The 27,444-nt window shown below is 32.5% G+C and overlaps 1 protein-coding gene across 1 annotated transcript; it reads right to left on the reverse strand.

Moving 5' to 3' along the window:
• Positions 1-630: 630 nt before the first annotated feature.
• On the reverse strand, positions 631-27,342 carry LOC130441689 (lipase member K-like). The gene is made up of 12 exons (XM_056775473.1): positions 27,333-27,342; positions 25,902-26,027; positions 25,526-25,699; positions 25,237-25,383; positions 25,025-25,135; positions 17,708-17,808; positions 16,874-17,069; positions 12,441-12,555; positions 6,667-6,916; positions 6,373-6,528; positions 3,555-3,776; positions 631-795 (listed from the first exon to the last, which is right to left on the reverse strand). The coding sequence occupies exons 1-12, from the start codon at positions 27,340-27,342 to the stop codon at positions 631-633; spliced, it is 1,773 nt and encodes a 590-aa protein (XP_056631451.1).
• Positions 27,343-27,444: the final 102 nt, after the last annotated feature.

Raw genomic sequence — 27,444 nt, forward strand, 5'->3', positions numbered from 1 at the left:
CGACAAACGGTCCTTTAATGACTAAAACAAGACCAGAAACAGCTCTTGGAGACCACATAGATTGGAATTCTTAGGCGGATCTCGGAAAAAACCCTGCAAGACCGTGAAAGACGATCATGTGAAATTAGCAAGGGACAAATCTCCAATTGGAACACGAAATAGAAGTCTACCACAAAAGAGGTGGAGTGGCAATCTTGAATAAGGATGAGGAAAGATATCGGAGAAGAAACAGGCGATAAACCTATTATTGAAAAAAGAAGAAGAATACTTGTTTTACTGAAGAAAAGTCTGTGAATAACAGCATTATGGGCTTAATAGTATGAGTAAAATAGTCAATAGTATGAACCTCATAACTTTTCATAACGAGAGGCTTTATTTATTTCGAAAATTTTTTACCTGGGGTATCATTTGAAAACCTCTGAACTAACATTCTGACAATTTTAGGGACTATAACCTAAATTTTTGCCACTTTAAGAATGCTATTCACTTGTAGTTGTAAATAAAACAGATATTTCAATAAATAGTTCATTTTATTCATATTCAATAATTCATTTTCACAATCTAAAATCTATAGTTGTATTCGAAAATTTCCAAACTTATATCATAATATTCATTTGATAATTGAATTAACTATGACTTAATGTATTTATTCAAAATTTGTATTAAAGGATCATACACCCATTGCCTTGCATGTCTCCCGTATACCATATCAATATGGTTAAATGCTTTTCTATCTATTTTCAACTTTCCGTATCGACTTTCCTCTGGCAAGTTTCTCCATAAATTGAGAGCGTCCTAAAAATAAGTGACAATTTCATTCAAATATAGATTAATAAAAGTCATATAGATATACAATAGGGGCTTTAACAGATGCATGATACCCATGGAGAGTACAACCAAACAAGGGAGATAGCTGGAATGTATAGAGCCGAAACCGCTTCAATACTTACCAATAACAACAGAAGAAAGAAGCCCCGAATCCGTGCATAAGAGAAAAACGCTAGCCCACCGATAAAAGAAGAAGAAATTCGTAAAACAGTACAACAATCAAATGATGGAAAAACCCTAGGACCTAATGAACTACCCTTTTTTATAGATATTATACTTAACATAATTTACAGTGAGAGAAAATTTTCTTTAGACTGGCTAGAATTCAACTTCATTCTATCCAAAAAAATGATGCAAAGAAATGCAAATATTGCCAACTAATTAGTCTAATAAGTCACGCATTGAAAATCTTACATAATTGAATATACAGAAAATGCAGAACTATCATCAGAGACACTCAATTCGGTTGTAGTAGTAGTAGGAGTAACGTGAAGAGAATCTCTATTCGGCAGAAACGTTCAAAAGACGTCTTTCTCTGCTTTGCTGATTACGAAATCGCCTTTAACAAGGGTCAACGTCAATTAATTAAAGTATTGAGAACAAATTATGTAGATAGAGGGTATATATGATGTATTCGAAGTTTGGAGAGGAACCAAACTGTTCACGTGACAACAGATAAATTACCAACAATTAACAGCAATTAGCACAGGAGCCATCCAATCATAGAGGATAGGTACCAGAGTAAAAGGAATAATATTTATTATCAAAACATATTATGTCATCAAGAAAAGAGAATACTTAGAAGAGAGTGGAGCAATTGTACCCTCCATAGAATTAGAGAATAGTCTTAACAAGTTACGACGTTTAAATTGAGGCGTAGGAATTTCCACATACGAAAACAAATAATATTCAAGAAACAACCTCTGCATAATTTTTATGAAATTCTCATGATTAAAATTTTGTGAAAACATAAAAGAAGGAAAGTTGAGAGAATTTGGTTTTTGAACAATAACTACAAATTAAAAATGACGTAAGACACGAAACAGTGTCATTTGAGGTTATGATTGTAAAGTAAATATCATTTTATTGGAATTATAATCACCTTTTTTCAATAAAGGAGTTTGGTTTATCAAAGCAGATTCTATGAATTTGACAATGTTGTAACTCTTCTTATCGGATCTCTACACTCTTCTCTTCGCATCTCGAAGAGTGTTTTTTATATCAGGAGGTTCAGTCAAAAACAATTTATTTGGAAACTTTGTTGAAACAAGAGTCAACATGGCTCTTCGAAATATTATTTGTATTATTGTCATTAATTTATGTTGATGGAGAGTCTAGTTTGAATTTTCATAAGCAAGAATTTCGAAAGTCGAGAAAATTTGCATATGTATGGAAGCCAGTGACGAAAAAATATGCATGATAATAATAAAAATACGACTAGTAACAGACAGGAATGACATCATAGTATCATTAGGTCCTTTTTTACCCGGAAAATTAAACTATTATTTTAAAACCGTATTTTTTCCGGTAAATTCATTATCATGAGACTTTCTATTCTTTTATTATCGATATCGCTTATACCGCTTTAAAATCATTTTTTGAGGTGGATTACTCCCCGTTTTCTATTTGTTTTCTTTATAGTTTATCGTTTGTCTTGGCTGCTTTTGTTATTATTTTCCATTCCTTTCGGTTCCGGCATTTTGCCCTCCAGTTCTCTATATTACACTTATGTCCTCCTCTATTTCGTTTTTCCATGTCTGCCTCTTCTCCTTGACCACAATGTGGTACATTGTCTAATTCTTTTGATCATTTCAGTTGGTTTTCTTCTCATTATATGCCCAGCCCAAATTGAATCTTTGTGGTTTTATGTATCTCACTGTATTTTCCTTCTCCAACTCTATCTCTATTTCTTCATTTTTCTTTGGTCTCCTTACTACCTCCTGTGTTGTGTTTGGACCTGTTATAATTCTAATTATTTTTCTCTCGGTTATTTTAAATTCTTGTTGCTGATTACTGTTGTTTCCATCGCATACGTTTTGTATATTTTTATTTTGTTTTTTAATAGGTTTTTGTTTCTTCCATAGGCTTGATAGCCTTTTTATATCCTTTCCTTCATCCTGTCTCTGGTTGTTTGTCCCAACGTTATTCCTAGATAGTTTAAAGTCCATGCTGTTTCATTTGTATTTGTTAGTTTCCAGTTGGTTTGCTCTCTTTTCTGATTTCACCTCTTTTTTCATATATTTTGTTTTATCTACATTTATTTTCAGTCCGTAATTGCTTACTTCTTGGTTGTTGGTGATATTGGGTCTCCCTGCTTGACGTCTTTATTTGTATGTGTCTTTTCTGATGTTTCTCACTTAGTATTATTTCATTTTCTTAGTTTTTTTGAAATTTATTGTCTTTTTAGTTCTTCTTTTATTAAATCGAAAGCACTTTTGGAATCAACTTTGGAAACTATATGTATTTCTCTTTTATATTCCACCGTCTTTTCTATTATATGGTTTAGAGTGTGCTAATATTTTATAATATTTTGTAGGCGATATTTAGCAATGTCTTAATTCTTTGTTAGGCATATGGTCTATTCTACAAGAAATTATTAAATATGAGATCGAAAATATCGCATATTGTCTATTGTTTTCAGAACATATCAAAAATGTTAAATGAAAATGAACCAATTATTTTAAAATCTCAAAAAATTGCTAGAATTACTATTATAAGTTACTTACAGCTTCAGGAGTTGCCCAGTCTTGTGTGGTATAAACTAGATATACAGGAACTTTGATTTTTTTAATGTCATATTCAGGCGGATGATCCCGACCATACAATTTGTTATTGAATTTTTTGTAATTATATTTTCTAAAATAACCCAATACAAGATTGGCAGCGTGATTGACAACTTTTATTGAAGTCCCACCTGGTAGTTGATTGAAATAAACTGGAATAGTTTCCTAGAATTTATCAATTCAAAAATTGTATTTTATAAAAGTTTCATATCAAATTTATATTAAATACTTTCTGTAAAATTATGTGAAGACGTTTATATACTAGAGCTGGATGTGAAATTATGGATATTTATTGGGAAAATGCATTGAATCATAGTTAATATCATCAAATCCAAATAAATCCTCTTACTCAATATATTTTCATTCAAAAGATATTCCTCAAATGATCTAAGCATATTTTCTTATGTATATATATAGTGAAAAAATTCGCAAAAATCAATAATACATTAAAAACTGACATAAATAATAGTACAAAAATTTTCCAGAATAACGCTGGTGTGACCAAAATGTATAGTATAAATGTGGCAATGAAATACGCCGAGCTCAAAAATTTAATATCATTTTTGACTCAAGTAGCTCATCATTGAAAATATCGTTGTACAAAATAATGTAGTGAATTCAACCCAAGAGAAATTTACTCTTATATTAATGTGGCATCTCCTTTACTTAACACATTTCGAGAGACATTTTTCATATAAACAGATTGTTCTCTTTCTATGCTCCATAGGCTCTAGGTTCCAAATATTTTATGCAAATTCCGTGATTATAACAGTGGGTCAGTGTTAAACTTCTGATATTCACCTTTCTAAGATGCCTTGACACAGAGAGATTTGAGCTACTAGCTTTTAGACATACAAAAAAATTATTTTAGGTCAACAAAGTTTTATTTGCTTATGAAAGAGCAAAGGAAAAACATCATCGGATTAATAACAACTATAATCTGGGAGAAAATCTGATAGTTGAGAAACAAAATGTTATGGAAAGATACAGAAAAAATGAGATGATATTGCTTTCTTTGAACATTCAATTTAGACTTATGAAGCAGTATGTGAAGGTATTGGATAAATCTGATCTCTCCTTCTGGAAAATTTCAAGTTCAAGTAAAGAGAAACTTATGTATAATGAGATTTACGATGAAAAACAATGATTTCATGTATGAACTAGAAGTGGCTGCTTGGGATTCTTCATTAGCTTTTTTCTCATGGGTGCAATATAAGGATTAAAGTAAATTATCTGCTTAAGCATTTTGATATTTTTTTTCAGAAATTTGTGTCCTATAGCAAGAAGAATGATTCTATGAATATTTAAAAGTGATGGAAAACACATAACAACATCGCTGGGGTGTTTGATGCGTATCTTTTAGACCTTCTGCTGTTTCCCTTTTCTCTATTGTGTTCTCCATGTATCTCTGTCTTCTCAGTTGCCTTCCTCCGATTCTCGGTTCATCATTGCTTCATCGAAATTATATCTAAGATAAGATTTTCTGGGTCTTCCTCGTTTCCTTCTACCCATGGGACTTCAATTGGTAGCTCTGATCTTCAGATCTTCTCCCATGCTCATAATATAACAATCCCTTTCCTCAATATATTCCATAGTATTCTTACTCGTGGTCGTGCATGCACATATTTGTTTTTATTCCTCTTATCGACCATCCAGTTTCCAGCGCCGTATGTCTACTTTGAACTATTGTGATGTACTTAATCAGTTCTGTCTTCTTTCTGTAATTTCCATAGTATAGTAATTAATTTTGATGCTGGTATCTCTTTTTTTCATGGGTTTTTCATTTCCAAGTTTCCACCTACTTCTAGGTTATTCTAGGTTCACTCTTCCATTCGTCAAAGTGAGATGTTTTTTCAAAGCTCATTTCGAGTCCTTTATTATTCTCCTCCTTCAAATTCCTCGTCATATAAACTCCTTATTATGAGCTATTAGTACTCTTGATCGTCCGCGAAATTTGATGAGTATATATATTATTGGTTGGAATTTACATTTCCTCGTAGCTTGTTCCAATGTTTTAGGGTGTATGCCAGAAAAGTTTTGGACAGAGTAGGTGATGTGGAACATTCCTGTTAAAGTCCTTCAAAATTTTTGGCATTTTTGTGTCCAATTTATATGATTTAGCTTTTCTTGTTGCTTGTAACATATTATGAGAGATTCCATTTTGTTCCATAATATCCCACATTTCTTTTCTCAATTCTGCGTATTTAGATCTATAAATTCTAGATGTACATTTTTGTTTTTGACCTTTTTATTTTCTAGTTGTTACATCGTGTAGATGTGATCTATTGTCCACTTTCTTGCTGTGGATTCTGCTTGTTTTTTCCCTATCTTTCCCAGTATTTGTTTGCCAATTATTTTTCTAATTATTCATCAGTATATCCTCCCCATATACTCTTTAAAAGAGCAATGTCGTATCCAACTCCCTTATCATGTAGCAATTCCTAGATTTCTTTTCCACTGTTCGCAATTCGTATAAGTTTGCTACGGAAACAATTATTGATGCATAATTGTAGAGTAGTTTTCAATACGTTAGCTTTTCAGTTATTTTCCCATATAATTCCCTGATTACACACTATAGAAGTTAATGATATTATTTTAAACAGAAATTATCTATTATGTTTTCAAAATCAGTAATTTTCTCAGAAGAATTTCTAGAGATTAAGAAAACGTATAAACTGAGAGAAATAATGTTGAGGAAAAGAATACTATTGTGGAAATACCATGGAAAGGAAATTTCCAAAGAAAATATAGATCCTCTTACCGGTCCCAAATCGGTGTTTCGTCCATAAAATAAATTGTACCATTGCAAACAATTCTGCATCATTTCCGGGGATTCTGTGCAAGGAGGGACAATCAATCTCTTTTGTTCTTCAGCTTGAGACACTATTCTGTCCAATCTAAGTCTTTTTATGGAATCCTAGAATATCAGGAATTATTTATCACATCACTGTCTCCATATTTAAATTCATTTTCATTATATTGAAGATCCCCAACGGAATCGATTGAGGGCAATAGTAGATGAATACCTAATTAGTTCGATCATATTAGTACTTACTAATATAAAATCTCCTATCGGTGCTAGTATCCTGTATGGGGATACCATGTGAGTTAAAGTATATGCAGGACATAGTAGAATCATCATTTTTATAACTTTTTTTGACATTTCTGGATATTCTGCACTATACATTAGAGATAAGGATGTTCCTAAGGAATGTCCAATATATATTATTTTACTGTCAGGTGGAGAGTGTTCTAAGATAGTATTGAAATTTGCTGGTAAATCCAGAAGTGCTATTTCATCCATACTAAAAACATATCATTTTCCAAATATTAACTAAGTTGGAATTTCTGGAAGCTTTGGCGATATTCATACTAAACACACTGTTTACAAAACGACTACACCAACAGTCACAATTACACTGTCTGACGCGCGTTTCGATAAACAAGTTATCGTCTTCAGAGACTGAAGGTAAACTAAAATCTAATGATTTACATCCATTGAATCCGATTGAAGTCGATTGTCTCTTTGTGTTGATTGAAAATTTTCGAAGTCTATTTCCATCATTTGAAGTCGAATTCTTATATCTACTCACTTGTTTTAATCTGAATTTTCCTACCAATAAACCTTCTCCCGCGAAAATTAATTCCAGTGGGAAAAACTCTTTGAAGAGAATCTTTCCTTGACTCATAACTATAGAGTGGGCTATAAGAAATTGACCCTTTGTCTCTATTTAAGCTACTCTTACATCTAGCAATTTCAATGCTTTCAAATGCTTCCAACAATTTATTATTAGATACATTTTTTAACAGTTTTACATTATTAATATTTATGCATGATTGTGACTGGAAGCGTGATTGACAATATCTGATTTTCCGGTCTGTTCAAATGTGCTCTTTAAACCGGACAATAACCGATCTCTTAGTCTGCCCAATGTACTTTCTCAAATAGGGACGAAGGACCAATTCCTTACAGCCCACTCTATAGTTTAGTAGTCAAGGAATGATTCCCTCCAAAGAGTTTTTCCCACTGTAATTAATTTTCGCGGGAGAAGGTTTATTGGTGGGAAAACAGGTGAGTCAAGTCATTAGATTTTTGTTTACCTTCAGTCTCTGAATGCGATAACTTGGTTGTCGAAACGTCCGACAGTGTAATTGTGAGTGTTGAATGAGTCGTGGTGTAAACAGTGTATTTAGTATTCTAGATATTAGGCTTCCAAGTGCTTCTGGATTATTTAATTACGCATATGATTCCAAAAATCTCCAAAGAATATAATCTAAGGATGTGAAGTCACGGAAATCAAATGGTTTTTTGGTGTTTTTTGCAATTTGGCAAATCTATACCTTTTGATGGAGATATAAGGAAGTTTATTCATTTCATCATTCATTTTTCTCTAGGTATTTTGACAATATGAGATATGGAAAGTTGTGAACTTCACATCATAACGTTTGATATGGCAACGATGGAAGCACGCGCATAGGAAAAGAGATAGATGGACAAGAGATAGACATTTCGTGGGAGCTTGAAATTGTGCCAGTCAGGACGTTATGTATAGTCAATGTTTTTGTGAACCAGTTCTAAAAATGAGAGACTTCGTACATCAGCTAGCGGATTTGGGCTCAGAAAATCAAACTTTCACATAATATACCCAGGAGTATTTTGCGTTTCGGTGATTTCAAGCATTTTTAAAGATAACAGTAAATGATCTATATAACGAGAGGTTTCGACAGAAATCGCACCATCGTCCATCACATTTTAACAAATGAATTGGAAAAAGAAAATATATTCACAAGAATGGAGAGCAGAAAGGTCATCAGTAGGATCAATTGCTTGAAATCGATTGAAATGATCCCCAGAACAAAACTCCAGGGGATGGTATCGCATACGCTAGTCAAAATCTAAAATCGCAAGAAGACAAATATTGAGTGCAAGCTGATTTGTTTCTTGGATAGTAAGTGGAAAAGAATATAACTTCAATGGCTACTCAATTTTATTATCCAAAAGTAAGTTCAACATCTAGAAGATATCGATAAGACATTTGTGGAAGCAGAACGAACGGTAGAAAGTGTTTTAAAAAAAAAGATGAAAAAAAAGTCGAAATCAGAGCGTATTGTGAGATCAGCAGTTGTATATACATTGGAAGCAGTGATGAAGGAAAATAATAATAGACTACAATATGGGTTACAAAACTCCTAGAAAAATATATATATGGTGTTGTCAAAATGAAACTTATCTGGAGAAAATGTACAAGTAGAGAACAAATGATACATAAAATAAAACAAATAGCTAGAACACAAAGAGCAGGATGGTTAGGACAAACTGCAATAATGCCACCACAGATAATTGTGATACTTATACTGGAGGAAAGAGAAAGGGCGAAAAAAGAAGTAGGCGCTCTAAAAAAATGCTACTAGAAGTCAAGTGGGATTTAGATGAAGTGGAGAGTAGTACTTAAGGACTGAAGACTGAAGAATAGTAGAGAAGCCAATAGTGAGATAAGTAAAATAATAGAACTGGCTGTTATGCATTGTGATCAGAATGTAGAAGCTTCACATTGACAAATTTTCACGCTAAGTTGTCATTTCTCTTATCACGTATATCTAAACACGGGGGCTACTAATTAAGTTTTCAGATAAGGTCTAGCTGATGGGATTATGTCAAATGTTGTTTACAGATACATAAACTACTGATCTTGGTCAAAAAATAGAATTAAATCGTGAACATATTCGTTCGATGATTTTCTATGATTTTGGGCGTGGTTTGAACCAATAGTTAATCAACTCGGTTCGAGGCTGTCATGTGACATACCTTGAGATTGAGGTATACTTGAGCATCAGTTTCATTCGCATACATTCAATATTGCATAACAATTTGACTGTTGAAAAGATCTGTTCACGTTGGATACCGAATAATTTAAAAATCGTCTTAAAAAACTCGTGTCGATTGGTGCAAAGAAATGTTGAAGAAACTCAATTTCGGTACTTCAAATGACGTCTATAAAGTCATTATATTATGATGATCATGATAACTGGACATATACTCACCAATTAGAGCAACGTAAAACAGTCAACTCTGAATGGAACACTAGCATTTGTTTGCCTGAAATGTTCGAAAAATTCAGGAAAACCAATCGCAGAAGATGAATAATTTTCTACCACGACAATGCGAGCTCTCACAAGTCAGTTCAAATAAAAACGTTTTTGAACAGTCAAAACATCGATTTGTTGGGTTATCCGGTGTAGAGTACTCAATTATTTCTTCTTATTACCTTCTTCTTTTTCTTATTCCTGCGTTAAGTCCAATGACTTGTATTTACTGGGATGATTTTTAATCTTATTTGTGATTTTGATGACCAGCTATCTTGCCATCTTTTTTGTGGTCTTCCTCTTGATCTTTTCCCTTCGGGTTTCCCATCTCTTATGATCTTTGCTAGTCTGTGCTCCTCCATTCTCGTCACGAGTTGATTCCAATTTCTTCTTCTCTCCCGTTCTCATCTTACTATATCCTGAATATTACATTGTTGCTGGATATCTTTGTTTCTTACATGGTCTCGTCTAATCTTTCCTATTATGCATCTTAATGTTTTCATCACAGTTGTTCTTAGTGTTTGTTTTGTTTTCTTTGTGTCGGCTCTGATTTCTATGGCATCCGTCAGTATTGGTCTTATACAAGTTTTGTAGATTCTTGTTTTCGTTTCTATTCCTATATGTTTGTTTCTCCACACTATATCTCTTAACGCACCTGTTGTGGCTGCTGCTTTTTTTACTTGGTATATCGTCTCTTGGTAAATATCGCGGTGACTTGTTACATCTACTCCTAAGTATCTTGATGACATTACTTGCTTTATGATTGTCCCTTCTATCTCCAGCTTACATCTTAATGGTTCCTTAGATACTGTTAGACATTCAGTTTTCTCTGTTTATATTGCCATATTGTATTCTTTTGCGGTTTTATTAAATATGTGTAACATTCTTTGTAGGTTGTCTTCGCTATTAGATATCAGTACCGCATCATCCGCATCCGCATCATAGAATCGTGATGTTTCTGTTTCCTATTTTGTATCCTGGTAGTTCTTCTACTTTTTCTATCATTTTGTCTATAATCAGGTTAAATAGAAATGGACTTAAGCTGTCTCCTTGTCTTATACCTGTGTTCACCTTTATTTCTTCAGATACCTTTCCCTCAGCTTTTATTTTAGTGGAGCAGTTGTAATTGAGTTCTTCTATAATTTATATTATTTTAGGAGATACATTTTTTTCTTTGAGTAAGTATACTATGTCATTGAGTCGTATTTTATCGAATGCTTTTGTTAGGTCCACAAAAAACATGAAGATAGGGTTGTTATATTCTATTGTCTTTTCCACTAATTGGCGAATTATAAAGATGGCATCTGTTATTGATCTGTTCTTTCTAAAACCTTGCTGTTCTTCGCATATTGGGATTGTTGCTCTTAGTTCTTCGGCTATGATTTTGGTGACAATTTTCGATATTGTATCTAGCAATGATATTCCTCTATAGTTTGATGACTTATTCTTATCTCCTTTTTTAAATATTAATGTAGTCAAACTTTTATTCCACTCTAGAAGTATCTTTTCTTCTTCAATTATTTTATTGGAAATTTTTGTTATTTCCTTTATTAGCTTTGGTCCTCCATATTTAATTTGTTCGTTTGTGATCGTGTTTTCTCCTGGTGCTTTTCGATTTTTCAGTTCACTTATTGCGTTTTTCACGCGGTTTTCTGCTATTACCCAATTTGAGCCTATTGTTTCTGTTTTGTCTTGAGCATTTTTTTCGTTTGAATTGTGTAGATTTTTAAAGTATTTTGTGCATTCTTCCATTTTTATTGAGTTAATCTTTATGTATTCATTTAGCGGTCTTTTAGTTGATCGTAATAGTTTCCACACTCTTTTTTGACTTCCATAAAAATCGTGCTCGATGTCTTTCGTGAATCTTTTCCAATATTCCTCTTTGATGGTTTTTATCCTTGCATTCACCCTGTTTCTTGTTGCTATATAATTAGCGTGTTCTTCTGGTATTTTGTTGCTTCTATATTTTAAGTATGAGTCTCTTTTTTCTTTGCATATGATTTTTACCTCTTCTGTAAACCAGGGTTTGTTGCCTTTTTTGTTATTTACATTTATCTTTCCTGTTCCAAGTGCTTCTCTTGAAGCTGTTATTATGTTGTTGGTTATTTTTTTCCAGCATTGTTCTACATCATCGTTGTGTGTTATTTCGTTTTCTTCTATTTTTAATTCTAGTCTATTTTGATACAGGACTTTTGTGCTTTCGTTTTCTAGTGATTCTATCTATCTTATTACCATAGATCAAAAATGATTTGGGAGGTCAAATCACAAAGTCAAATGACATATTTTGGAGGTACTCCAATCGAAATAGAAAAGATGTTTCTACAAGTGTATTGATCTTAACGGAGAATATTTTGTAAAACAATGAAGCCATATCCTATTATTTGTTCTTATTTTTTCCTCTTAAAATTTAACCAGCAACCCTCGTACAACCTTGAGCTTGCGTTCCGTTGGATTACGTCCATTAAAGTTTTAAAGGCTTTTTTTTTATCTTGGTTATAGTGTTTATGCTTGTTTCGACCCTTTTTTCGTATTGTGTTTCATACAATGAAATTTTTCTAAATCACAAATATTAATTGTTCAATTAATAGTGAAAAAATATGGTGGAATAGAGAGTATTCGTTGTCAAATGAAATTATGAAATGAAAAAACAGAATCTCAAAGGAGTTCTTCCAGTTATTACTCATATACTTATAATGCTAATTCATAATCGATTTTTTTTCTATGCATATTGCCATTTATACTGACCTGTGATCCCAATACTCCTGATCATAGACTGTTAAATTGATATGTCCTTCTGAATATGCTGTTCCTCTATAATTTCCCAACCACACATCGTAACCTGCGTCAGCAAGTACGAATGCTGAAATAGTATATCGATTCGTTTCAATAAATCATATCTACTCCACAGTCGAAAAAATACCACTATATATAACAATATTTATATAACCATTTCTAATGAGGAGAATTTGTAGGTTTCGGAACAAATTAAATCCACTGTCTAATGGGGATAGACTCAAGATGATTCTTAATAAATTAATATTGAATCAATCATATTAATAACCTAAACTTTTTTTAGATAGTGTCTATGATCTTCACTGAAAATTAGTACAATTTAATTTGTTAAATTATTGGATTGGCGAAAAAAAGTTGATTTGTTTTGAGCGGTATTTATTATTCTTTAGAACAAGTATATTTGGTAGGTAATGTGAGTCATCAATCAAACACAAATTTTGATAGTTATACTGAGTTTGTTGCATTTGCTATAAGATTGATATTCGATATATTGATTGTCACAATTTATAAAAATATCAATGGTTTTGTAAGATTTATGATAGATATGCTTAAAATGTCAGTTTTGTTCCGAAACATTGGAATGAAATGAAGTAAATAAAAAAAGGAGTGTCGAAAACAGATATTTCAATGAAACACCTATTCTTAGCTTTACTTTAATATTTTTTTTTCAGGGTATAATTTCTTCTCAAAAATTTATATATTTATCATTTATTGTACAATAATTGGCTGTGACAGTGGATTTTATACTAATTTTTTAGTACTTTGACCACGAAAATAGATTTTTCATCTTAAATTTTTTCAATAAAAAACTTTTCTTCATTAGAAATCGAATAAAATCAATTAATTTGAAATCATCTGATTGAAGATAACCAATAAATACAACATTTCACTGAAAACAAGTCCAATGGATTGTTTTCCTTTTATCACATTGCCATGAATACATATTTATTTCGATTTATTGACGATTTAAGTATTCAATATTTCAAAATGTTACGATTTGATTATGATACATCTAGAAAACACCGTTTACAGTAAAAAATTTCTATGGAAAGCTATTATGGACTTTTGTAATGACAGAAAGTATCAATGAGATTGGAATGGGACGGCGAGAGAATTCGCGTTGATTGGGGCTGAGAACATGATAAGAAAAGATCGTGGAGAGTTTAAAGAAACTAAGGCAAAACTATGTGGAACCTTACAAGTAAGCTGATATAATGAAGATTATAAAGAAATTACCCATTCAAAAGTATTGTATTGCAACAAGCGAGAAGTGCTCGCGATTCTATACGACGAAAACTGCAACCAGATTCTTCTAAAACAAAGTTCAACAGCATTAAGTTCCGTAGAAATAACGAAAGTGATAAATTTATGGAATGGAAATACCCTTGAAGGATTGCAAAGGAAATTCTATCATATTTCCTAGGTAGAATTAGCTTGGCGAGGTGGATAAGCTGCTGCTGTATCGAATCAAACAATGATGGTTCTGTGACGAATCGAATTGAATATAACACTGGTTCAAGAATGTGTACTGAAAGCAAATTTTTGATAAAAAAGAACGACAGCAACGTCCTGTCAGATTATTTGATATATATAATATTAAATATTGAAATTAACAGATTATTTCTAAGAGTAAATCGTCACTGAAAGTCCGAAAATAATCACTCCAATAAATCGAACGCAGTTAGTCGATTGATTAAAAGTAAAAGCAAGAGCTTATAAAAATCACGGGTCACTTTAATACCAACTCATAATCAAATTAATAACAGCATGCGTATTGGAAATACATCTTCATCGGTTATAGAAACCCACTCATCTGAATCTTCATTGAACTTTTTTAATTGTTTCTTCGTTAATTGTGATTTTGAATAATTTTTTTTGCTTTGTGTTTTTCCTATAAATGGTCAAGACTTTTATAACTTTCTTAAGCTTGTTGCTTATAGTCAAGCAACAAAATTTTTCGAACAATTATCTATATCATTGGCAATATATTGTTAATTATGGTATATTAATATATAATTATATTGATAATCACAACTTGTATAATTAAAGCAATCAATTGATCACCTACAACTTGGATGTCAAGTTTTAACTAAAAATGATTTTAGCTGAGGGTATTTTGTCTTTGGGAGACAAAAAACCAAGCAACGAGTCGGTGCACACGGGACAGAAATAATTGAGACCGATAGAAGTAACACAGGATTTGCGACCAAGTACATCCACAGCTTGATGAGCCACGCACTCAAAGCTTTTTTGAAGATTATACACAAACGAGTATTATAAAAAGTACGAAGAGGTTAGTGGTCAAACGCAGTTTGGATTTAAAAACGGGCTAGGCTAATTCAAAAATGCTAGGATTAAAGAAAAGATGACTTCGTTGGCTGTATAGACTACCAAAAAGCATTTGACTCCATTCGGCTTGACTTACTGTTTGACATCCTGAAGGATGTTGATATTGATAGTGAAGACATCGGAATCATATAAAAGCTGTATGCATGTATGACCATCAAAAAGACATTAAAGTAAATAATATTAAGTATGCCGACGATACTGCGATATTAGCCGACAACGTAGAAGACCTACAAGTGCAAGTCAATTCTATCAACGCCAAATACGGACTCACAAAAATGGGATTGCGACGCCGAAGTTCAAATTCGGATAGCAATTGCTAAAACAGGTTTTACAAAGTTGAATAAGTTCTTAATCCACCGAGAAGCCCCTCTAAGTCTTAGATGGAGGGTGATAAAATGTTATATTTGGCCAATAATTTTGTATGGGTCCCTGAAAATGATATCCTTTAACATAATAAAAGGTATAGAAATGTTGCTGCGTGGACCGAGATATTCAACTCTCAAGCTCATACTGACGGGAAAGTTTGACGGAAGGAGAGGATCAAGGCGTGAGCACCATTCCTGGTTACAGAATATAAGAGGCTGGTGTGGCATTCAGGGTGCGGCAACAACTTCTCCTCGTGCAGAAGAGAGGTGGCTTCAGATAATAGATTAGAAGTTTTAGACAAGAGAACACCTACACGCTGCAAAGTGCATGGTACTTGAAGAAGAAGAAGACATCAACGCTAGCTGTGATGGCAGGAAGAAATACAATTTTAGTACAAAAAAATTCGACTTTTGTACCGAATAGGAAAATGCACCTTTAGTTATTTTTAGTTTATTAGTTATACTTTTAATATAAAGCAAATGTAACTTTATATGTATATGTATAATAAAATATAAATCGACCCAAAACAAGTCAAAAATGGGGAGCAAAATTTTTCTATATCTCGCTTCGTTTTCGAGATATCGATACTTGAAGTTGAGAAAATTTATTTTTATTTAATATTTGTATACATCAACCTAACCTTACCTACTCGTGGTGCACTTTGAGTGCAAAAAGTTCTTCGCGCGAGGATTATTTTAGTTTTATTTTATTATTATTTTTATTATGGGGGCTTCGCCCCCTTGGCCCACGAGGTCTCCACCTCTGGACCCTGGTCTGCCCAAAAGCTGCAGGCCGCGAGGAACGGGTGAGTTTGGAGAGGGGAGTTTGGGAGCAGATAAATTCGGAGCTGGTAGATTTGGAACGATTTTTTACAGTCATTTTTTTATTTGATTGATTTTGTCGTTAAAAATAGGATAAATAATGCAAAAATAATTGTTTTTCAGCATAATTGTGAAATACTACAATAATCTGGTTTTTCAATTATAAAACAAACGAAAATAACTAACTTTTGAAAGCATTCAGAACGAACTACTTTCTCGAAAGAGGATATTTTTACATTGAATTACTAATTAAATCTTCAAACTATCATTAAATATTTTTTTATGTTATAAATAATGAAAAAAAACCGACAGTTCTTTATGAAAAACATCATATTATTCATGTTGTATCGTATGTTAAGTTATATTCATCACAGATTGATGAAAGTTATAAAAAATGGCTCATTTTGCTATAAAAATCTTTTTTTTTTAATATAATTTTGGATTATCAGGGTGAATAATATAAAAATTAAATGAAAAATTAAGATTCATATTGAATTTGAAGTGATAAAATATTCATTTGAAACGAAGTATTCAACGCCATCCGTTCAATGAAGCGAATTTTGAATTAACGTTTGATTATAACTTTAAGTCGGGATCTCGAAAACGAATTCTCCATTTTCGATTTATTTTGGCCTAATTAAGCCAAATCCGCTGTTAAATCGCGGCTCCACAGAAATAGTACTCTCCCTTTAAATATCTACCTTTGTATTTATACAATATCCGGGAACAATACTCAATTAATTCCCTAGAAAAAAGTAATTTGTAGAGAAAAATCATTATTCAAATTTACTAACCTGAACAATAAATAATTTTTTTGTTATAATTAGAAGTACAACTCAATTGACTTACCCAAGGAATTTTTTCCATTTCCCAAAAAAGAAGCACAAGTAGCTACAATTCCGTGCTGTAAATAAACTGGATGTTTTTTAGTTTTCGAATTTTCATTCTTATAGTTCGGTATTCTAAACATCGTTAGTAAATAACCATCGACAGTTTGAACATTGTATACAGAAACAGGATAACCCATGAGCCTTATAATTTCTGGCTAAAGAAAAAGAAATTTTGATTTTTAAATTAGTCTAGTTTACATATATCGGTGTTGATAATTTTTTAAAACATAAAAAGCAATATGAAGAAACCTATTGGGAAAGTTAGAGGATATAACAAAAATAGAAGGCAAAACAATTCAGGGGCTATCAGAGGTCGGGTAAAAGTATGAGGGTAAAAAACGGTTTATTTCGATTTGCGGCAAAACTACAAAAACATTTTTGAAGCAAAGTTCTACAGCGTTTGAATTCACCCTCTTCTCACATCCAAATGTTTGGTTTTTCACTCAATTTTCAATAAAAATTTCCCATGTCAAAATATTAGCTTATATTAAACAAAGCTTTTCGTTTATTGAAATCCATGAATTCTGACAACAGGAAACAAAAAACGGATCCAGATCAGGGCTATATGGTGGGTGTTCAATCTCTTTGAAGCCACATTAATGTTTTTTTGATCCTATCGAGTTGATATAGCATAAATTGAAGTCTAACAGTGATGACATCGAGTTAATAAAGACGGAAGTTAACATATTACAATTAAAAACTGTATTCAACACGTTAGTTCCGAATTAAGTTTTTCGTACTAGTTTATCTGATATAAAGGTACACATCATTTAAAAATTCAATTTCAACTTACAGCACTGTATTCTGCAGCTAAATCATACCAACAATTCGAGTTATTCTTCATGGTATAATAGTCTTTAAACGTGGGGCACACATTATTGTCGTTAGCGTATGCTATTAACAAAATCTCGCCGATAAAAAAAATTCTAGCTATTCTCATATTTTCTATTAAGTGCTATTCACATTTGACGATATTTTAATTACAACATTATCTTTAAATGAATTAAGAGGCCTTGACAGGACCAATAAGTTGTAAACTTAAGTATAACAAGGATTTTACGAAGATCGACTGCATTGAAAAAATGTGTTTTGCTTTGAACTTTAGAAGCGTACAGGGTGGTACCTACGTAAAAAATTGTATAAATATATTTATGGTGACGATCAACAATTTTTCTTTGCCTCTTTTTTCAATGTTAATTTTATGAATGAAAAATTAATAGCTATACCAAGAAATAGAAAATTCATCTTCATACTTTATCTATAATATAAGTGTTTCAATTGCCGGAACATAGCGTCACCTCATGACAACGAATATAAAGTCAAAAAATCGTTACAATTTGTAGACAAAAGCTTGTAAAAACTGAAAAACAAACATAAGAATAACTAAATAAAGATACAAATACAATAATACAGTGGGCAGCATGCCTGGAATTAAATATTATTATCGATTTTATTTCAATTGTCAAGTGATTGTGCACTTTTTTACATTGTAAAATATTGAGCACTTAACTAGTTCTGAAAGTGGAGTGGGTAGATAAAAGTCGTGCTGTAATTGGATAAGCGTGCTAACGAATAAGGCAAACGTATTCAGAAATGAATAAGGAAAGAAGAGTCAAAATTTTTAATCTTTTAAAGAAGTCTCTGTAGTGAGTTCTGCTGTTTAGTCCGAGTAAATATTCAACAGCTCTCTTTTGTAGTTCGAAGATTCGCTCAAATTGAGTCGCACCACACGTAACCAGGAAGGGAAGGGCAAATCGGAGATGCGACTCAATAAAGTATAAGAGACTGAAACATGAGAATTTGATAAATTTTTGGCTACATTCACAAAGTAATTATTGAGGTTATCAAGTGAAGTGGAGATCATGATCGATGAAGAAGCCTTATTTCTCAGATTATTCACAATGGACCATGTTTCATTAGAAACGTCACGAGAATTGGCGAGTTTCCTACTATAATAAAAATCTTTGACAGCTTTTATTGTTTGATAATGTATAGTTTCACGCAATTTTTGAAGAAGACACTATCCGATAATTTCTTTAGTTGCGAAATGTAGTATTACGTGCAGAGTTGTTTTGTGCCGTCTGTCCTCTTCTTACTTCCAGCTAAGTACCGTGATTTACACCTTTGTCTTCTATTCTCACTTTGTGGTGGTTAAAATAATTTCCTTTTTGCTTGAATGGAATCAGGCTTCTTCCCAACCTCGCCAAGAAATCTTCAATCAGAAAAAGTCACCAAATATATTGGATTTTCATCGAAAAAATAGAAACCATAAATATACTATTCCTGTCTTGACTAGGTGCAAAAATAAAAAAAATCATCTTTAAATGTAGGATGAGAAAATATTTTAACAACAAATTGTATTCAAAACCTAGTATATTATCTAGATATGACCCGAAGTGTTAACAAGCTCTTGTTAGAGCTCATATAAAGAAGTCACCACCACAATTGTATTCTATTTTGTTAGCAAACCTCAATGTACTATTGTACAGAGAAAATATTAAAAATGTTAGAGCACATACGTAGTGCTGTCTTTGGGCTCTTAGCCTAACATAATTAATAGTAAACGATGATTATTGTAATATATTCTTTCTTCATTTTTATACTTTTCAATACATTAGAATCAAGCCGCCTTCAGTTTTGCGAACAAAAGTCGGACGGGGCACGATCAAGGCTATTTGGTGGGTGTTGAATCTATTTGAAGACAAATTCTTGTACAGAAGCCTTATAAAACGAAGCAGTGTAGACTAGAGCATTGTCATTGGGGAAGCATATACTTCGGTGTATTTTGTCACGACTTTTTTCAGTAATTTTTTGATACAACTACCTTAGGAGTTTTTTATGCTGCTTTCACAGTTGTGTTTGATGCCTCGCAGTCCCAAAATATTTAAGCAATCACGTTTTTGGAGCGTAATTAAAAATCATAGTTGCGTCATCCATCACAATTGATCATATTACACTTTCTTGATCTTCAAGGCAAAGATGTAAAATATTCTACTCCAAGCTGCTTTTATACTGCGATACTGCGACGAGTCAACGTCATCGTCACCGCCACAGGACCCTCCGCACGTAGGGTATCCTCTAATGATTCTCGTCTCCAGCATAAAAACTAGTTTTTGATAGTAAAATTCGCAAGACAAACATTTTAAAAAAGTGCGGAACCCAATTTGGGTATTTTTTAAAACAACTTGACTGAGTGGTCGTTCCAACTCTTCTATAATAAAATGGATTTTCAAGACTTTGAATCCAAAATTCATTAAGAGGAGGTGAAGTAATACCAAATGCAAGATCTATGATCATAGAATCTCACATAAATAAGTTTGGATACAATTTCTAAAATCAAAATATTTTGATAGTTTTCCCTTAGCAATCACAAGATTTGGTTCGAAATGATGAATGCTCCAAACAAAATATTTATTATCGAAACAGGTACAAACAAGTGTAAAAAGAAAGTAATCTAACTTTTTGATAGATTAAGAACAAAACAGATTCCGATATTAATCAAATGAAATAGTTGCTCTTATTTTCAAAATATCTAATCTATTTATTTTCACGACGTTATGACAAAAAAAAAATTTGACAGAAACTATTGAAGATAAATTTTTTTTCTTTTCATATTATATATTCACCAAACTAGGTAACATGGCAAAAAATTGAGTGGAAAGTTATTGGAAGGTTGAGTGTACTGAAATGACTCCCAAAGTTATATTGAAATTCACACTGGTAGATTAGATTCTGTTTGTTTAGAAAGTTCACGATGATATTTTGCAACGCCGCGCCGGTCGTTCAGAGTTCAGAATACGTTTCGCAATTGAATAGTTACTTGTTGATAATGCCAAGAATGAGAAAATTATTTTTTTCGCTCTATATGTTCTACGGAACCATTCAATAAGTGGTGCATTTCATTAGTAAAGGTTATTAGAAAAAAATAGAATAGCATTGAGTTGTATAACTATTTATAAGCGACCTTTATTAGAAATTATTAGATTATTAGAAAATAAAGTTGATAATAACAATTTTTATGATTCATAATGTGCAGATGGCGAATTTCGAGAACGCTTATGATGTTTGATAAAATGGATTTGGTAGTTTACAAAATTTGACGCTGATACTTGTAGGGATGTATATGTAGGGCTGCTATATATAGTTTGTTATATAGATTGATCGCTCTCGTCGGTTACTCTTTTCTTTGCTGATGGTCTTTTATATTTAACAATTATTACATCACTTAATAAGTCAAGTGATTGCTATACAGATGGAGCTGCCATTATCAAATGGATATAACGTATATGTAGCAAATTTTAGAAGACTATGAGTAAAATGTCATGACATTTCGATTAGTCAGAAAAAAGTGATTGCCATCTGAAGGAAGCTACTTTTGTTATATTCAAAACAATTTCTTGTGTTAATTTATCGTGGTCGTATAAATATCGATGATGGTGAAAGTTCTGGTCGTCCAATTGAGGTGGTTGCTGCAGAAAACATTAAAATAGTCTACAAATTGGTTATATCTAATCGTAAATTGAAGTTGCGTGAGATACCTGAAGCCGTAAAGATATTAGAAGGCGTTTATTCACATTCGATCAAAAACAACAACGTGTTGATGATTCAGAGCCATATTTACACGTAATAAAACAGATTTTTTGACCCGATATGTGAAAATGAATGATACATGGATCCATCATCTGACTGCAGCCGGTGAATCACATCCGAAGCGTTCAAAGGCACAACAGTTAGCTGGGAAGATTATGGCCTCAGACTACATAGTGTTGTAGTATCATATGAATGCACAATTCAAGGAAAAACAGTTTCATATGTTGAAGAATATGTTTCACTAATATAATGCACCGATTCACAAGTCGCTAGCAACGATGGTTAAATTGAACGAATTGCTCCTTATCCTTCGTGTGATCAAGATCGGGCCCCCAGTGACTAATAGCTATTCGCTAGTCTCAAACATGCTTCTATAAGAAATTCAGCTGAAATGAAGAAGTAATTGCTGAAACTGAAGCCTATTTTGGGGCAAAGACAAATCTTGCTACAAGCACAGCATTGAGAAGTTATAGAAACGTTGGGATTATTGAAGCAGATTAATTCATGGATAAAATCAACTTATTGAGTGATGTGCTACCCTGTTAATTTCAAATTATCAACAATGGAAGTTTTTATTTTGAGAAAAATATTCAAGAAAAATAGTAACTACGCTTTTTTGTTGAACGAAATCATTTTTGGTTGAAAAAACAAGCACAGATTACTCAATAATTCCATTTTCTCGTGGAAATATGTAATTTAATTTATTTTTTGTTCAATTCAATTTACTATAACTAGTAAAAACCGGAAGTACAATATTGGATAAAGACGTTACAAAATCTGCCAAGTTGATAAGTTGGGAGAATTTATACAGCAATGGGATTTCTATAAGCAATGTTGTAGACTTCCATCCACCATGTTTATTTATTTCCGTAATATTTCCTTCTGCTAGCAGTGCATGTTTATCCATGTATTTCAGAAAAAAAAACGAGGATAACAAAAAACTCAGTATAATTTATTTACGAAAATAGTCAGCATATTTCTCAATAATACAGAAAGAGCGAGTGACTTTCTTTTTGTATTTGGAAGTTTTTTGACCAATCTGGTACCTCCTTTATAAATTTTTGAACCTGTACATGTGAGAGAATTTCTGATTTTGAACGTTCTGTTCCGTTCTTTGAAGTTCTCTTTCACATTTTTCAATTTACACTAGGCAAGGAAATTGGTACATGCAGTATCGTACTACTGAGCTGATTTTTTAAGTATGAGTTCCAAAGCTGCTCTTCCTGCAGTCTCTTCAATATCCACAGGAATAACCAAATCAACACTTCTATCAATTATTTTACTATCGACAAACATATCAAGCAATTACGAAGTAGACAGCGTCTTTTTATTTATGAACAATCATTTGTTAATAACCAGAGCGTTGGCAACGTTTGCCATTCAGAACAACCTTGCGATTATTTGAATACTAAAATGCACTTTGAAGTTTAATGCTGTTCCAAATTCGCCTCATATCATAAATAACTATTACAGCGTTAGGTGCTTCCCTTGTCATACAGCCTAATTAGCTTCCACCTTCAGAGAATTCTGCCACTTAATAACATAGCTGTTTTAATATCATGGTTCTATTGCTCTCCTTTCAGGTGTTTCTTCAAATGAAAGATAATGCGGTACTCATTGGGCACTAAATTGGAACTGTACAAAGAATTATCATGTTCCCTATTACTCGAACGGCTCAATTTTCGCAGATAATTCATAAAACCTTCTCCTTCCAGAGATTTCAGGACGTAGAATAGTTCTCGCCGTCAAAGATCTTTATTTTCTTTTCACACATCCAGAAGTTATCTTTTTGAATGTGTGTTTTCTTTCACACTTTCAAAGAATGTGGATAGAGGATTTGTCTTGCACCTAGAACCTTCAGGTGTCCATTGAATCAAGAATACCTGAACAAGACTCTTGTGATCATTTCTAGAATGTTTTAGCTATGGTGTTCGTTTGGTTATAGGCTCGAAAAGATAGATTGTAGATGTATTTACTAAATAATTATTTTCCTAGTTATTCACTTCTTTAGTGTTTTTCTATTCCTGCAGCCAATTCACACAACGATTTTATTTGACTTTATTCTAGCAAGAGACTCTGATATTCCAGTTCTATCCATTGGAGGGTAAGTCTATTCGTTTCTCCCAACTTTTTCAAATTGTCCAAGCAGTCTCAAAGCAGTTAAGGTCTTATGACATTGGAGTCCGAGATCTAATGGCTGTTTGACTATATCCTGTTTGCGATAATTCCACACCAAATTGAACTAGACACATTTTTTGATTGCATATGATCACTAAGGAAATATATGAGATTTAACAGGAGACATTTGATTAATCAAAAATGGGAATTTACAGACTTGAACAATATTTAGATTATTTTATAATATTGCTTCTCATTTATCTCCTACTAATAATCTTTTAAACATGCTTTTATAAATAGACATTGAAACTCAATGAACTTATAGGGTCAAACTTTTGACCACCCTTTTGGGGTATATTGAAACAATTAAATTTGATACGTATATGTTTATCTTGCTTTACTCGTACCTTAATTTTCAATTATTATCGAACAAGATCAAATTCACATGTACAAACTTAGATAATCAAAGTATGATACTTAATATTCAACATAATTTACATAAAACTACTTTTAGATTGAAATAGTTATTTGAGGTTAAATTACATAGTTCACGAAGGGTGTATTGAATTTTGTTAAATAAGTTTCTTAGTTTCATTCATTGAAGTAGTTTCTTCAAGAATTATTATCAAAATATGAAAATGTACAATATTATGAAAATATAGAGGGAGTTTTATATATAATGTTGATTAGATAAATATACAAAAAAACCATAATATTCTAAATATTCCCTATCGTATTCTATGGTTTCAAGTAATTGTTCAGAAAGCTCTGTAACATGCAATTCGACTTGTTATGATTTCAATCAAATATTTTGAGTACTCCTTTGTATTGTATTGTAACAAAGTAGTCACTTTTGTTTTATTTATTTGTATAATCGAAGAAAATTTATGAAGTTTGTTATAGACCTCCCTTATCTGATTATTCGATAAAACTCCAGTTTCGTGGCTTAAACGTTTTCTATGTATCTACATTCTACACCTGAAATTTGAAATAAAAGTTGAGTCATGGTGATGAAGACATTTCCTTCGAATATATGTCTCTTAGAGACTGGTTCTGGTAATTGTCCTTTTTCTGAAGACAGACTCTCCACGTTTAGGTTGCTTATAATAATAATTGAGAAATTGTTATCAGTTTATGTAGAAAATGGTGGAAGTATTATGAAAATAGCACTAAATGTCTCCATTGCTGCAACCACTATTGATTAATGAGCTCTTTTTCCATGGAAAAAGAGTATTTTTCACAAAACCCACTATTTTTCGTTGAAACTCGACTCCTACTTTAAGTGTTTCTAATGAAACTACACATTTAACAGTGAAATTTTATTGTCCTCACAATTTTATTTATAAAAATAATAATTTTTTGTATTACTAGTACTTCGTTAAAGATCGATTTTATCACCAACCATGTCCATAGCTTCCATGTCCATAGCTTCCATGTCCGAAGCTCAAGCCGTGATCAGCAATGATCGTTTTGCTTACAACTGGAACCGCAAAAGGTGCTGGAACTGGTACTCCTGAAAATAAATGTAATCGATATATAGTATAGGTAAGAGCATATTACATAATCTTATAAAAAGCCTACATAACGTGACTATTTCTTGGTTTGTGCACTTACCAACGGGTTTAACGACTGGCACTGCAACTGGATGAGGTACTGGCACACCTACTGGTCGGTCAATTGGGATGGCAACGGTTTTTTCAACAGGTACAGGTACGGGTCTGGGTACTGCGTATGGTATAGGACGATCCACTGGTATAGGTACTAAATAAAGAATATAAATGATTCACAATCAATTTTAGATGAGAATATGAAGACATATGATGATAATCAATTGGTTTCAAACGTTCGCTTTATGATAATTTCGAAAAATAAAATATATCGACAATAAATGTCCTTTTTTTACCTTTAACTGGAACTCCAACTGGTACGGGCCTGTCAACGGGTACACCAACGGGATGGGGAACAGGAATACCTATGTTTCTGGTAATTGTAGTATGAGTATGCGTATGCCTACCCAACTCAATTGTACCAGGTCCAGCAGCTACTGCAAGAGGTGCACCAGCTACGACAGGAGCACCTATAAAAATTTTTCTATAAAAGCATGTAGATTATATAGAAATACGATGAAAACAATGAAGAAAAATTCAATGAATTGTTGTGTATAGTATATTTTACTTTTTACTGTAAATAATCAATATTTGGTGAAAGTAAGTGGAAAGTTCTGAAGAAGTACTTGATATTTTCACTGAATATACTGTGAAGTAATAGATTTTACGTACCAAGGGCAACTTCACCATGCAATCCATCACCAAGGAAACCATGTCCAGCAATTCCCAGCCCCAATAGACCACGTTTATCTACTTTTTTTTCTTTGGTCTCTTTTGTGGGATTAGTTGAGGCAAAGCCTATTAATAAACAGATGATCTGTAATAATATTTTCACATTACTGAAACGTTAGCGATTTTTGTTTTCAATTTCTTGTTTAAGTTGCGAATTGACGTGCACTGAATTTTATCATAGAGGTTTTTATCGTGCCCCAATTCACCACCAAAACAGAAATTTGTCGAGAGAATATTTCAGCAAAGCTTGGAATTATTGAAACGATCATTTGGTGATGAGAATCCTTCACGAGTAACTGTCTTATAATCATCCCGTACAATTAACAATATCCAAATAAGCCTGTGATAGGCTCTTTAGTATTTTTTAAAGTTAAGTTGTTTCTCCATTTAGTTTTATTAATTTCGTTTTTGTAAAGAGGGGCCAATATGTTCCAATCGTGACTGTATTCACATTCTCACTGAAAAAGTAATACAAATAAATATCAAAACGATATGATATCCTCAAATTAAGGGGATCAAAAACAAAAATTAAAATTAAAGCTATACTGAATAACCATATGAATAAAATGAAAGATGAAATGGATCAAAGAAGAAACTGAAAACACTTAAAGGCAGGCACGTCAGAAGAGATTTAGATGAAAATAAAAAAAAAGGTTAACAGCACCCAAAGAGATATAAAAGACTACAAACAGCAATTAGAAAAAAATATGAGAGAGGTCAAAGAGTAAGGAGCAATAGTAAGGAGATTGAGGCATTTCAAAAGAATCACGACAGCAACTATGTATATCAAATAGCTTTCTGGCGGATTCAACCCAAGGCAAATTGAAAGAACCATAAATCCTACAATAAGGGGTTCAAGCAACTAAAATATGGCAAAGCAGCAGGCTCTGATAACACCAAAGCAGAATTTTTTGATAGTAAATCGATATATAAAGATGTTTAACAGCATATATCATTCTGAAAGAATACCATCAGAATGGTTGGATATCTTGCAATTCCTAAGAAACCAGGTACCAATAAATGCGAACAAAGCGTACGATTAGTCTTATGAGCCAACTTTGAAGCTATTTTTCAAACTAATCCACCTCCCAACAAAATCCGGGTTTAAAAATGCTGTTGGTACGTGGGAAGCTTTTTTCTCAAAACAGGTCCTGGTACAAAGATGCAGACTTAAATTGTGATATATATATATGCATATTTAATAGACTATAAAAAAGCAAGCGATCGATTCTACATGGAAAATGTTGAAGAATTCACAGGAATTTACATTGAAGACCTGAGAATAGTTGGAAATCTCTACTGGAACCAATCTGTGAACTTTATAATCGAAGTAGAACACACAGAAAAGTGAAAATAATGGATGCGTATTACCTCCACTCATCTTTAACTCCTACTCGTAGTGGATATTCAGCTTATGAGATAATATAGAATATTCATAAAAATCTACGGATAATATCATCCGTCATAGTCTACAATATCAATG

Source organism: Diorhabda sublineata, chromosome 3 (assembly GCF_026230105.1).
Source record: "Diorhabda sublineata isolate icDioSubl1.1 chromosome 3, icDioSubl1.1, whole genome shotgun sequence".
In the NCBI taxonomy this organism is placed as follows: Eukaryota; Metazoa; Arthropoda; class Insecta; order Coleoptera; family Chrysomelidae; genus Diorhabda; species Diorhabda sublineata.